Raw genomic sequence first — 15,588 nt, 5'->3', positions numbered from 1 at the left:
TCTCAGCTGACACTCAGCTTTCACTGATGAGCTTTTTTTTTTTTTTTTTTTCTTTTTTTTTTTTTTTTTTGTTTCCAGAAGGCAACGAGAAATTCTGCTGGTCTGCAAAAGAACTGGTGAATTTTCCTGTCAGTCCTACTCTCAATCTGAATACACTGGGAGCATCTCGTGACCCATACAGAGTGTAAAGGCTAATTCAAGCACTGATTCTCTGCAATCAGTAGCACTTTGCTTAAAAATGTTTGAATGAGACTATAACTTTTTTTTATTTACAGACAGGCAGTATTTTAACCTAGTATTTTTTAAGCTGAAGGCTAATGCAACTTGTCATACACCAGGTATCCAGTTTGTTTCTGTAATTCAGTCAAGGAGAACTTGTTGGGCTGTTCCCATTTGCTTTCATATACTGACAAGAAGAAATTCACCAGCAGCATTGAGCAAGATTATGAGAATTGTGACTTATAAACTACTGAATGCTTTCTCAACTTGCCGGTAAAATAACAACATCTAAACAAAGTATTCAGATACAATGTAATATGTTTCTTTATTTTTTTAAAATCCAATTTGTAAAGGTCCCTTTTTAAACAAAACAAGAACAAAAAAATCAACACAATTCAGAGGGCTTATGTCATTTACCATATTCTTCCCCACTCTTCACTTATAACACAAACAGCAACTTATAGTATTAGTGCTCATATAGTGCACTTATATGAATTTTGATCTGTGTATTAAGCATTAAATACAATGTATTTTCCGTGAGCATAGCCCAAAGAGTACACAACGTTACATTTTCAAAGCATATGTTAAAAAAAAAGACAATAAATGTATATCCAGGACAGTCAAACTTAAATATTTTGACTTGGCAAATTCTATAACAAGTAACAGCAATTTTAAACTGCGTACAAAGCAGAACAGTGCCAACATGCCTCCAGTCTGTGAGCTATGGTAAAACATCAAGCACACATACAAAGGAGAGAAGCCAAAGAAACCCACCACAGAGCTAACCTGAGGCACACCCAACTGCGACCGAACAAAGGCAGCCCACGCCCCCACTCTGTAATGCAAAGAGCCCAACAACAACAGAAAGCATTTCTACGCTACAGAAAGTGAACAGCAACTCTTTCCAAATTTGTCTCCGCTTTTTAAACAACTTGTTCAAAAAATTCAAAGATGAACATCTAATTATACCAAACAAATGTACAAACTATAAAGTCAGAGAAGCTCCAGAAGATTGCCACTTTCAACCTTGCATAGTGAGAGCTGGCATTGATATTGCTACCATAGCTTCAGCAGAAGATACGGAAAAGAAAAAAAATTAGCTCTAAGTGATGCACATATGTAGCATTTTCTTCACAAAATTCAGTTAAACATTGTTTTAATAAAAGGGAAAACAGCTCTAAAAAGGGAAAGATAGTGTTCACAAGCTTAGAAAAAAAATACAAAACCAGAACATTCCATAATAAAAAAATAAAAATAAACATTCCATCATGACAGCACCTATTTTATCACTAAATAAGCCCCATACATGCAACAAACTACAACTATTGTATAAGGCCATCAAATTAAAGGTTTACTTTTCATATAAACAAAGTGTAAAAATAGCAACAAGTTGCGATCTTCAAATTTAATGCTATGTGAGGATTCTGTCCCCCCAGTTTCATTTGGTAACAATTTCAATATGGTTTGATATAAATGTCATTCATCTAGGAACCGTGGTACAAATACATTGTGCCTAGGACAGTATTGTCATATCTCTGTTCGACCTTGACAGAATTGGAATGCTCAACAACACTACTGAGTTCAGGGATGCTTTCAGCAGTATCCCCAAAACCATGATAGTGTCCATAGTGCAAAGTGTCCCCAGGGTCTTCCACCCAGGAGGGCCGGTTGGAAACACAGCTACTGGGGCTCCCATTGAGGTGCAGGGACCCACACATATCAGTGGAGCTGCTCATGGCTTTCTCGGGCTCCTCGGTGCCGTTGGCGGTGTGCAGCCGGTGCCGGCTGGGAGAGGTGACCCCAGGAATGGCGCCGCTGGGTGCCAGTGCCAAGCACTCCTCACGCCTGGCGTCCATCCCACCGAGCGGCTGTGCGGCGCTGAAATCCAAGTGTCCATTGATGGCACATCCATTTGTCAGTGCACTCAATATGGAGCTACTGCTATTCATATCTGCATTAAGAAATACACCTGTCACCAACAATTAACGGTAAATCGAAATACATCAAAACGTCTCCACTATACTTCACTTACTTAAAAATGTTTCCATACACAGCTTTGAAAATAAATCTATCCTTTCTTTATAACAATGCAGGCAGTTCCAAGCAAGGAGATCTGACCAGTAAATTTGTGGCATGGATTCTTACATTGAAAATGCAACTATATATCCACATTTGTTTTGAAAATATGCCTATATTGATCTTTGCAAAGACAATGTGAACTTCTCAGATTTTTTTTTTCATTTAACTGTAAAAAGTGCAGCTGATAACATTCTGGACAGTGTTTTCAAAGGAGGAATAAAAGTGATCTTTCCACCTTCATTGTAATGCTCTCTTGGGATGGAAGATTATGTACATACAAGAACTGAGTATCTGTGAGATGGTGAAGGGTGGGGTTTTTTCCATTTTTTCAGCTGTAATTTAACTGTGGCTTTTTTTTTTCTTTTTATTTGTAACTCTCAGAGTACAGTATGCACTGAAGTAAGTCACATAAAGAAATGTTACATTAGAGTGCTAATATAAAATGTTTCCAAGTTCCTTTATTCAGAAAGTACTTCAATGTACCTAGCAGCTTGCTAAATAACATACTGGGAAGGTTTGTATTTAATGCTATGTTTATAACAGCATGTGCACAATCCACATGCAAAATGCCATACAACAGCAACAGGAGAGTGCACAGAAGACTAAAAAATACTAGTAGGAAACAAAATTCTAAAAATATACATGTAAAAATCACTGACTGTTTTGAAGCAATTTCCCCTTTGAAGTTAGTAATTAGTACAGTAGGTTTTGTTTCCATGAACAGATTTCATCAGTCTGTCTGAACTGCATGTTTTTGCAGTGGTACTCAAAAGTACTAGCACAAAAAATGCATGACACATTCTGCCTTTAAAATATAATTTATGTCTATATTGGTAAAGATGAGCAAGGCAAACATAGCAACTACAGAGCTATGTGGTGACATTTTAAGATTTTACATTCTGTGATTATCCTTGGATACATGCACATATGTTTATGCCTCCATGAACGCATAAACCCATGTGCAAAACAGGATTGCATTTACTGCGTGTATGCAAATTAATTCAGTTAATTTAGCCTGTGGGCAACTTCCCACATTTGTATAACACTGGGTTCCCATTTAAGTGACACATAATGAGTACCACTGTCTGACAAGGAAGAATCTGGAGTTGGTTCTCTCTGTTTTTTGCATGGCTATTATTTGAAGCACGAATTACAACACTGATACTTCACAGACACCAGTATGTTACACAAGAAATGTGTCCAATTTGTAACTCCCTGGATGTACTAACTGGAGTTCCCCATTTAGTCCCTACATCAGTTAAAATAACCACATCAGCCAACCTCACTAACCATGAATTCTCATTAAAAGTGGAAAAAAAACCCCATAAACCCATCACGACATCACAGTTAATACTTCAGTGATAAAAACGCACAGAAGGAGTTTCATATAGTGTTTATTAACTGAAAAGTGCAAACTGTTTAAAAATAAACCATTATAGGCTGGTTTTGCCAAATCAAATTTAATAAATCTGGCACTTCTATTAGGTAATATGCAAAAGTAGCTAATGAATAGTTTTAGTGATAATTATAGAATGTTATTATTGGTTAAAAACGAGCACCTGTAGTAATACAGCAATAGTATATATTTATGAAATAAAAAATTTTTCCATAAATAAGAACACTTAGTAATTATCACTGGAAAATACCATAGTCTACTTTTAAAGTATTGATTATATATATGTATATCTATTTATTCCTAATATATTAAAATATCTATTATTATCATTCCCTTTGTAGACTTGGATCTGTGGTACAAAGCATAAACATACTTCTGGCAGAAAAAATTGATAAATAAGAAATTAATTTCTGAATGTAATAATGCACGACTGTAGTAACTCCATGTCTTAAACTACAAAGTGCAAAAAAGGCTGACCCAAGACAGTTTTAATGAAACTCTATACACATCCCATCACCAAAAGCATCTTGATTAAGCAGCCCTTAAAAAATCTAGAGCATTAATATAGAACAGTCCTAGTAACATTTTGACCGTTTCATTATGATTGGTACAAAACACAAAATCTGTTTTCCCAGGTACACTAGTTCTAAATAGTAAATTAGAACTGTGATGTCTGGTCTTCAATTTACATAAAAAACCCCACAGCAGGATACTGCACTTATGTCATTGTGTCTGAGCAAGTTCTGAAGACAAGAGGTATGTCTAGATTATTCTCTATAGCATTTATTGTACTATTTTGAATATAGTTTTGTCATAATGTTATTTTCAAAGCTAGAATATGCTTCCCTATCAAGTCTTGTTACTATCTACTCAATCAAAATTAAACAAATAATTTAACTTATTTCTGAATTTCCTTTAACTCAAAATTATAGCAACTAGAAGCAAGGCACAATGTAATACAAGCCTCAGGTTAAAAGTGAAACAGCCATCGTGGACTTGTTTACTTGAAATGTTAAGAAATTACTAATAAACCTTCTCTTTCACCATTACAATACATTGCATGAAACAGCTAATTTTTTGATACCTACTAAACTCCCAATATAATGGGTGTTACAGCAATACAATAGTTTTCAAGACTCCAGACAACAATGTGCAAAAATAAAGGACTAAGTTTTATACTTAAATTAAAAATAAAACGCATATTGATTCTTGCAACGACAAGGAGTTTGCATTGCAGAAACAGTGTATATTTCAATTTCTTTTGGTCCAACAGAAGTACTCTCCTGTTGTTTGGTGTCTTCAACCATTTGAGTGTTGTTGTAGTTAACAGCAAACTGTCCACTCCCACCTGATACAACAGCAAACTCTCTATCAACGTGCATATTGTCAGCATCGTCCTCAGCTCCTCCATTCACCATTGGTATTAAGCCATCAAAGCTGTAAGCTGACAGAAAAAGTCATGTTTAGTCATAAGTGCCCACTTGAAAACTCAGCCAACAAAAAGATGAGCACTTTCATTATTAAAGCAAACCAGAAAATTACCAGCGTACCTATCAGACTTTGCACCTACATATTAAAGTTACTAGCAGGATGTACAAATAGATTGAATGAGGAGAAATTTAAGTTACTCAGGCTTTACAGGGGTTGTGGCAAAACCAGCACATTGCCCAACTCACTTTTGTCTACTGTCAGTTTAGACTGCTCCCTTTTTCACTCTCAAGGGCCAGGTCCCAAAACCCCACCCTTATCCACACCAAACTGCTCCCAGGGATCTCTTCGAGAGCTGAACAAGCAGAACTGTCTTTGAAAGAAACTGCCAAGGGGTTAGACTGCTGGGGGGAATGCTTTAATAAGCAAGATGGGCTTGATTTCACTACTACTTCTTGTACCTGTACAGAGAATTGCTCCACTACTATCCCAGCAGGCCCTGCCCTGCTCTCACACTGACATTGACACACTTTTCTACATACACACTCTCAATGTTATGTTGTAAATGCCTGCTTTGGTGGACTGCAATTCAGCTCCTATTATCTTCGGCACAACCAAAATTTTCATAAGCTACTCATTTTTAAAGAACCCTAAGTCCTGAATTGTTCCAGGGCCAAAGAGATCACTGAGGGGTTAAATGACATCAGGGCCCTTGGATCAGCAGGCTTCAAATTACCCTAAACCAGGAAAGACTTTTTTTGTTAACTAGAGGAATATGTAAGTGCAGTTTCATGTTGGCCAGTTCCAAGGTTCAGTTCCAGGAATGCCCTCCATCACACCTCACACAGAACACCCAAAGCATCTGTGCTGAGGCTTGTGACAGCCAGACAGTGGCTGTAAGCAGCACACACATCACAGAGCACAAGTCAACCTGCTGAACGCTGCACTAGAGGGGTCAGGATGATGCCTGACACAAACACAGCTGTGTGACCACTTGGCCCACTGTGCATCATCATCATCATCATTGAACCTGTGCACCCTCTGCTGATCTTCCCATGAAGCAAGATGACATTTCTGGAATTGATTTCAGAAAGATGGACATAAAATTCAGTTTATGTTCCTAAATAAAAATCAAAAACTATTTGGCATATGTTCTGAAAGTGGTCACCAATTTACTTCTGTTAATTACACTTGAGTAATTAGTTTCTGATACAGTGTTTTATGTACCAGTGTTGCCCGATTTTGAGGTTTAAGGCTTCTTTTAATACTATGCACCCGTGAGCAGATACACCAGTGTGTATATAAACAATTACAAGTAATGCCCATACACTGCCCAGCTGAGTTATTCCAGGGCAAAGCACACCTTAGGCATTGATCTTCTCTCAACTCTAGTGCATACAGCTTCTTGTAAGGGACTTATGCTGTTGCAGCAAGTCGTTCGAAAGCAGTGATTGCTCCAATCTGGGGTATGGCTATCAAAACCTGACTTTTCCCTGCAAATACAGGTTGGCTTCACTCTCTGAACATCTGGAATCTCCTGCAAATTGTCTTTAAAGGACAACAGACCAGTGAGGTTTTAGTAAGGGTTTAAAAATAACACAAAATTTGGCTTGTTCTGTAAAAAGGCCAGCTAAGCACAAAGATGCACTGATAACTCATTACTCAGCTCTATTATTACACCTATTTGTTGTTTACCAAAATGCCTCAGGAACAGTGACTCATTCTCAGTGCAAGAGACTTTTTACATTGATTCAAGAGTTATTACTGATGCTGGCGTCATTGAGAGCAAACACGTCAGATTAGAAACTCCCACAGCTGGGATGCATCTCTTACTTACTCCAAGAACCTTCAAGCAAAAGCAGCAAAGCTTTTGCATTTGTTTGGGAAGGTCTTAAAAAGTCATACTGTTAACAATTTCAAAAGTAATCTACTCCAATTGCTTTTCCAACATTTCTGTAATTGTTCAGCAGCACTTGTTCACTTCAAGCACTGTCTATTTGCTCAATTTAACTTAGGTGCTGGACCAAGTCTGAACAGTGAAGGTAATGCAGACACAGCTCCACTCCCCCGATTGTGGGGAAATACTGCCCACTGACTAGCCTGGAGCACATTCTGAAAGAGACAGCTGCTCAGGAGCACTCAGACGGGGCAGCTCTTCAAAATGCGAGATAAGTTAACTTGACTTCCAAGCAGTGCCTCCTGGTAGATCAATGGACTGAAAACATCTTACTGCAGTTGTTATGGACACTTGTGTACTGGGCAAGTTTTCTTATTCTATGTAGCTGCTTAGGAAATACTTATTCCTGAAGTCTTGTATTTAATTGCCCAGAGATTCTTCTCCATAATGAAATGTATCATTTAGACCAGCTACATGAAGCAACATATCCTGTTTATGATTGGCCATGGAGTACCCAGTAAGGCCTCTGATCCTGGTATAGGTGACGTGGTGTTTGGATAGCAAGTACTGAACAAACAGTAGTGTTGATATTGATGTGATTTATGTTGCCTATGTCATATTTAGAAATGTGGTTTAGGTCTCAATTCCCCCCTTGCTATCTGGAATTAAGCACTGTTTAAGCCCATTCTATTTGGTTCACTCAAAGTAGCTAATGTTAGAACGTCAACTTTAACTGAACAAAGTGCCTTCAATGAAGTCCCTTTCCTGATGCTAAAGAACAGCATCCTTTAGCATCATCAGGAAAAATGAGGGTTGAGTGCAGAATTACTCCCTTGTTTTTGGTAAGAATTTACTGGAATGACCAATAGAAAGGAAGAAGTAAACTCTCCTCTATCATGTTATTCAAGGTGTTTCTAAAAACATCTAAAATCTAAAAAGATTTCTACACAGAGCTATCAAAAAGTATCTTTAGGTTGTACTATTTCATCATGGCTGGCAAAGCAGTATCCTCAACTTACAAGGCTGGATAGGAAACCTTAAGGTTCATTCTGTTCTTACATCCTGGTGTAAGACAGCAGCTGCCCTTGGAAAGCAATCCTTGGAAACTCAGGGTATGCTAATTTACAGATATAACCCCTCTTGATTTGGGAAACCCTTGTGCATTCAATTTCTTCCATCTACCTTATGCAGCAGTTTCTGAACTGCGAATTAATCCCTGAATGGGAAATTATCATCAGAACATCCAAGCATTTCTGTGAATCAATGGAACATTACTTGGCCCTCCTGAAGCTGAAGAAACTGAGGAAAGAGTAGAAACTAATTTCAGCTCCTACTCCTCTGCATAATTATTCTCAGCATCACGCAGCTTTAGCACTCTCTGGAAACAGAAATTTCTGAACACGCCAAGATGATGACAGGGAGAACTGGGATCCTGTGGCATGAAGTAATTGTAATTATCTGCTTCTTGTATTAATATGTAATTTAGATATGTGAGTTTGTCAAAAATACTCAACATCCACTCCAAAAGACTTTAAAACTTTTATTTTCCTTTTCAGGACCAGTATCAACCCATCCCTTTTACCTCTGGGGTCTCACCTTCTGTTCTAGCCTTCTTCACTCCAGCAGACTCCGCATCTTCAAAGGATCTCTTTCGACTTGTCCCACCACTGAATGGATTGGGACCTGCATTCTGATGAACCCCATTTAAGGTGCCATTGCTATAGAAACGATTCAGGTGACAGTTCTGGAGGTTCAAGAGAAACTGGGCACATTCTTGGAAGCCCTGGGTATGTGCAAGGTCTGCTGCTGTCAGGCCACTGGCATTTCTCAAGCTGTACAATACAAAGAAACTGGATTACACTCATTCATCAGGCTAGCTGGCTGCTGCTGCTGCCCTTACTGACTATCTATCTGCTGGTGATGAGAGAAAACATACACTTAGCAAATTTTCCATTAAGAAATTAGTTATCAATCTTAGTTCATAACTATCTTAACTTCATATATCTCACTTCTAAGCAAAATTTGGGAGACAATACACTTTTAAATAAAATCAATATACTATGTGCCTTAAACCATCTTCCTATTTAACTTCTCAAAATGCTTTATTCTAAAATAGTCTGAAGTAGCTAATCTTTACATAAACTTCAGACTAATTTAAGTGTTGAATTTTACCATCTTCTGCAGTTTATTCTGCAATCTATTGCTTTAACTTGAGCAAAAGATCAAATACTCAAAACAAACTTAACATGACTTGGCAATTGTCCATGGCATTCTGGTTTCTAAGATAACAACAACATCACTATTTTTCCTAACAACAAAATACAGACATATTTAGTAAAAGATAGGTAAAGATGCTATACTTAGCTGTGCTTTGCTTATACTTTTGTTTCAGGTTTGTTTCTCATTTCAAAGTGTGTGACATCATAAGTACTGGGACTTGCTTTGGTAATTTCAATCAAGACTTTTATGTGCACAAGAGAATGGCACTGGATTTTTGCATATTCTAGTGCATCAAGGAGGTTAGGAATGACATCAGGAAGGACATGTAGATATGCAGGTTTAATTTGAAGACGTGTTGAATTATGTGCGTTTACACAAACACACAGGATGCCTTGTGCTCAGCAGTTCAGGCTAACTTCTCAGGAAGAGCATAAAAGTGGAGACAAGAAGGCCAGGAATGACAAAACTAGATGGTGATGCAAAAGACGCCCATTAATCTTTCCTAATATTTTTTCCAGACAGATGTAACTAGTCAGAGAAGTGGAATTTTTTTTCTTGGCTTCAGTCATTTAGACAAGTCCCTTACTTAGAAATCCAGAAACAGACCAGCTAACAGAACAAGAATTCAGAAGATTAATAGATCTGATTCTCTTGAAACTCCAGCTCATGAGAAGAAATCAAAGAACAAAGCCCAGATCTGCTTCCTAGATCACTGTAACTTACTTGCAATAAATAAGAAAACCCTTAGAAACTGACTATTACAGAATCACAAAACCTGTAATCTAATCCAGGATTAATTTCATCCATACTGTACTATTTTAAGTCATTATTTACATGGACTTCAAGTGAAATTCCACAGAACAGCAGTCAAGAGTGCTCTAGAAAGTAAGTAATACTGAAAAACCTAGTTAGTCAAAATAAATGAAACCTCAAGGTGGGATTAGTTTTGAATACCTACAGAAGAACTGCAAAGTGCTGTGCATCCCGTGTTGGCAGTATATGAATGGGATTAATATGAACAAAGGAGAATTAATGCTAGCATCAGGACAAAGTTTTAGAGTATAAAGGTTGCTGAATCTTGAGAAGAGTCTCTTCTCATTGTAAAAGTTGCCTATGGTATCAGAAATTCTACTGTCAATCCTTTCCCCTGCTGAACTAGATGACCTGTTAAGGCTGCTAAGCAACAAATATTTTACACTCCTTTAGCAATTCTGATTTACTTATGCAGCATAAGGATGTAGACCAATGAAACTACAGCTTAGGAAACAGAGTTTTAACAGATCTGTTCTGCTCAAGAAGAAAAGCTCAGTTCTCTGACATCTTTTTTAGATTTTTGAGCCACAAAAGAACACTAAAAGAAATCTAAGCAAGAACAAAATAAACAAAGTTACGCAAAGATAAAAATGACAAAACCAAATCGGTATTGAATAGCCATCTAATTTAAGAGACGTTTAAGTAATTCTATTACGTAGCAAGTACAACTGAACACTAACTCTGCTTTTCAAAATTGACTGTAAGAGACTACAGTTCGCTCACCATTTTCCAAAGGATCGTCAATGTAAGATGCCAGAGGCATATGAAGATTTATAAACTAAGATCAAAGTGTGTAAAGCTACACAACCAAACTCTGGGAAAGAAAAACTAAATTTCCCAGAAAAAAAATAAGCAGGAGAAAAACTTTGAAAAACTTTAAAATGCAATGATCTTTGATATTTAAAGATCTGTCCCATTCCTACCTCTTCCTGAACTAATACTACTCTTAACAGGCAGACAAAGGTGTGCTTGTTTTACAGAAATATCCTGGAATCACTGCATAGACTTCAAGGGACTCAAGCCTACTGGATTAAACATTCTTGCTTCTGAAGTTTAGAAATACCTCTTTTAAAGGTGTGAATCTGAATTTAGCCTATCAAGTTAGTAATGAAAAGAAGAAAAAGTTCAATGAAATAAGAGGAGATTATAAGTTCTAGACTACTCTGAAAACTGTCTGAACAAATGTTATGGAAGACAACACAGATGTTCTCTCTGCTTGCTTACAGTGGGAACACTAATTCGAATATTTTTTCTATATCCAGTTGTCCATGATTTTAATAAAAGTCTGATTATTCTTGGACTTTGATATACTTTCAAATTTCTGTTAGACTGCCTTGCATTCCAATATTAACAGGATGCAGTACAGGAAAAACTGACAAATTTTGCAGAAACCTTCCATGACTTTCTCAAAAACAGGCTAGAAAGATGAAAAAAATACCTACTTCTTTAGCTGATTTCTCTAGCATTCTCTAGGAGGAAAAAAATCTGTCAATGAGAACACAAAAGGCAGCAGGAGGTAGCTGTGCTATAATAGCCTATCATAACCAAATGCAAGTAATCAAAAAAATTTGCTAATGTAAATAGGAAAAAATAGTAAAGAAAATGATCTTAACAGATATCATGGAGTTTTACCAGATTGGTAATTATTTTCAAAATAATTTAGAAATACTGTCAATGACTGTAAGGATTCTGAGTCTGTAACAGAAAAACAGTGCAAAATACAATCCTTCCAGAAAGCCTGGAGTACCTGAATGAATTAAAAAGCCAGGATATCTACTAGACCATTCTTTATAGGTGTTAATCTGAACTTTGAGAGGAACCACAGCTGTAATTACAAGTAACTAGGAACACATCTAATACTAAGTCTGCTGTCCATGTCTGGCAGGAAGCGTCTGCCTCAGCTTATCCCAGGAGCTAAGAATTTAAGTGTCATTACTGTAGACAGACTAGATTATATGGATGAAAATAGAAATGGTTCACTGTCCCAGCCACACATAAGAGGAGTACAAACTCTTATGTGCAATCCCTGTCAGCCCTTGGTTATGAACTGCAATTATATGTGAACTGACTATCAAGTGAAAAGGAGGAGGAATAGTATGTGATTCATTCGGCCACAAAGTGTAGTAGCTATGTGACATGGAATGCGTGGCTAAAAAAGGGAAGAAAAATCAACAAGCAGGAAACTCAGAGATAATCACTACATTCAAGTAAATTTACAGCTCTTTCAGTTATTAGGTGTCCCTTGAAAGGCACTTCATTTATTGTAGCTGCTGACATAAAGAAAAAGGATTGGTAAAGAATATTATAACTGAAAGTAACTTCAAGACCTGGGCTGCAAAAGAAAAACACTGGAAGAAACAGTGTGCAACATGGACAGAACTACCTAAAGGTCACGGGTCTTGGAAAAAAAAAAATCTTCTTTTCCACCCATCCTCTGCTTTTTTTAGTTAGCTGGAGATAAAAATCTCTCTGGTACCAGCTTTGATCTTTCATCCTAAACACCTTGAAATAGTGGAAGCTCCAAGAAGTTTAAAACATAGTGACACTCAATCTTCAGGCAAATTGTCCTGTTGTTACTGCTAACCATACAGCAAATGACAGGTCTATTTCTGCAACTGCACTACTCAGAATTAAAAATGGGGACAGAAACTTCTAGCAGGTTATACACTTTGTTTTGTAGGGGTTTTTGTTGTCATTGGCTTTTTTTAAAAACTTCTTTTGTGACAAAGATGCCAAACTTCAGGACAAGCTTATGTTCCTTTCCAAGGTTTGTCTCTCAGCTGGGCTTCTAGCTGAAACAAGACAAACAGCAGCTCACAAACACTGCATTTTTCACATGAATCCATTAAAAAGGAAGAAGCCAGCAACAAGGAAGGTGTGGAAGGATGGAAGACGTAAGTAAGAAAATCAGAACAAGTCTTGGAAGTGACATGTGTTTTATGCTTAGTCAGCAGTATTCATTGACTTGATACAGAATTTTCTAAAGGTTGGCCTAGTAACTATCAAATCAGAGAGCACTGCTCCAAAAACTTACTTCATTCTCTCTCCAGTAAAAAAGTCAAAAACTAAAGACAACTTTGAAGGTCAGTCTAGCTACACAAACATGTGGAAAGGAAAACTGAAGAAAGGACACTGAAAACAAAAGCTCTGAAAATGTCATCCCTTTTTTTGGCACCTGCTCCAGACAGAAATATACATGAAGGCACGAACTGACAAACAGGAGAAAAATTCCTTACTTAACATTGCCCAGGGCTAAAGGCAGCCATCAGCCAGTCAATTCACTCCATGTTTAGAAAACACTTATCTTGCATCCGTTCCAAGGCAATTCAAGTATTTGAAAGATGACTGAGTCCTGTTCAGGATTTTTCACTAAGCAGCATTTTTTTGCTATATACTTTATTCACTGTTTCCATGTAATTCTTATTACTAGATACAAATTAAAATCATGAAGCACACTATTCTTTACCCTCAGCCTTCCTGCAGGCTAAAAATCCAGGAGCTGGGAATAAGAACATCTTGTTTTCTTCAAAGTACAGAAGTATAAGATGCTAATTCCAATGCAAAAAAAGAAAGCCAAATGTAAGGAAGGATACATTTTCATATTATAAAGCTATACTAAATAGAAAAAAAAATCCATGAGAAAAGATGATGAAAGTCTGAATATGAATGAGTAGGTGATCTTGAAGTTTCTTGACATACGACACTTGCTTATCACACTCTGTAGTGACAGGTGTTTTCATAAATAAACTCAAAACACACACTGATATATTGAGTTAATGCTATGACTTTTGCATATGCATTTATTCACAGACCTACAGTGCTTAAAACACTCTTATAACATGTTTTTCTTCTTCCATCAAGTGATGTCCACAGGCAGTCTTGAAAACTGACTGATCTTGGCATGAAGAGGACTGTTTTTTTAGGATCCATTCTTCTCCCTCTGGGTTGACATCATCTGAACTCCCATTCTAAATGAGAGTCCTGGTACCCAATTAAAGCAGCTATAAAGAGGACACTGATAAAGCACGACTTTAGGTATTTTCTTCTTCTGAAATGCCTTTTCAAAAATGTTGGCTGCGAGTGTAATTCAATTGTTGCTCTAAACCAAGAGACAAGTGCATTCTCTGGCCAAACAGGATTGGTGTACAGAAACACGAATTTAACTTTCAGCTTAGCTTTATTTAGGAGGAAATTTTCATTACATCAACCTAATTTAAGAAGTTTCCTAAAGGAAGAAAAAAATGAGGCAAGCTTTTAAAAAATATTCGAGATGCTTCTACTGTGGCTAAGCAATAGAAAGTAAAAAAAAAAATACCAAAACCAAGAAAACACTCAAAATTTAGAATTGTTTAAATATGACTTGGTGCAACGAAGATTTACTTCAGTGTAACATACAGAATTTACTCTTTGAAAGATCTGTAGAAAGAAAACAAATACTTGTGCTTCTCATATTGAATTATAAATGCTATTCAATTTACTTCAAAAAATTGCTTTTAAGTTGCTTCAACTGTTCATTTTTCATATTCACTGGCAGAAAAAACAGGTAGATTTCTTTTTAACATAGAAATATCTTAGAAATACACTATCTTCAACTTATAATGTCACATACCTTGAAAAACAAAACAAACATTTGCTACACAAAAAGTCAATAAATATTTTTGAAAATCATTAATGTAAAAAAAAATCTCCTGAATGTTTAATTTGAAATAGTGATTACAGCACCTACAGCTTACTGTGTTTTTGTTAATGCCATGCGACAATCTAAGAAAATAAACCACAGTTTTCGTATATCAATGTAATATCTGTTAAAAATTACTGATCTCAACTTATCTATTGTTAGTTTACAAATAAAAATGTAGATAATTGTAAATTAGGGTAAGCAAAGCATGCAAATCTATAGATTCTATATCTGAATTCCTAGATTAGCATTAAAACCAATCACCGCAACAAATACCTCAACAGTATGCCTTGTGTGCAGAAAGGAAGCGATACTGAACATTCAATGCCACAACTGTAAGGTTTTCGGAGAAGCACCTGTGGCAGTTTCAGCAGTTTCTATATGGAATGCTCCCCCTTTCTAGGATTACTTGAAAAAATCAAGTCAATTCGAATTACGTAGCTGTAAAACATTGACATGTGTAGTTTTTACAGTTTCAGAATCTTCTGTTTGATTTAAACGGGCAATGGTGCATAAACAGGAAACTTATATCATAAGGGATCACATATTTGCAGGCAACATTAAGATTAAAAGTACATTAACATACATAAAGTGCTGTAGCACATTATTCAATATGTAAGCCATTATCATGTGACCACCTTAACAACAAGATACTAAGCCTTTTATGCCTTTAAAAGCATTATAACTTTCATCCTGAAACCAATTTTTCAGTTCTCCACTGAAATTTATATAGAATGGATTAAAGTTACCGGTCAACTCATGGCTTCAATTACTTTAAATTTAGTAGGCTGTATCTCAAAAGAATTAGTAGCTATTCCTATATACAAAAATTAGCAGATACAAGGATTAAAACAAAAC

The 15,588-nt window shown here is 36.5% G+C and overlaps 1 protein-coding gene across 1 annotated transcript in view; it reads right to left on the bottom strand.

Annotated features, from left to right (window-relative positions):
- Positions 1-519: 519 nt before the first annotated feature.
- The window catches only part of ANKRD10 (ankyrin repeat domain 10), a 37,177-nt gene continuing 22,108 nt past the window's right edge, over positions 520-15,588 (bottom strand). Inside the window, exons 4-6 of the mRNA XM_059493696.1 lie at positions 8,616-8,851; positions 5,043-5,138; positions 520-2,170 (exon numbers count right to left, since the gene is read on the bottom strand). Of these exons, the coding sequence (XP_059349679.1) occupies positions 1,704-2,170; positions 5,043-5,138; positions 8,616-8,851 (799 nt within the window). The 3' untranslated portion in view covers positions 520-1,703. The remainder of the gene's footprint in view (positions 2,171-5,042; positions 5,139-8,615; positions 8,852-15,588) is intronic.

Source organism: Ammospiza nelsoni, chromosome 2, assembly GCF_027579445.1.
Source record: "Ammospiza nelsoni isolate bAmmNel1 chromosome 2, bAmmNel1.pri, whole genome shotgun sequence".
NCBI lineage: Eukaryota > Metazoa > Chordata > Aves > Passeriformes > Passerellidae > Ammospiza > Ammospiza nelsoni.
This window is presented reverse-complemented; position numbering and strand designations above follow the sequence as displayed.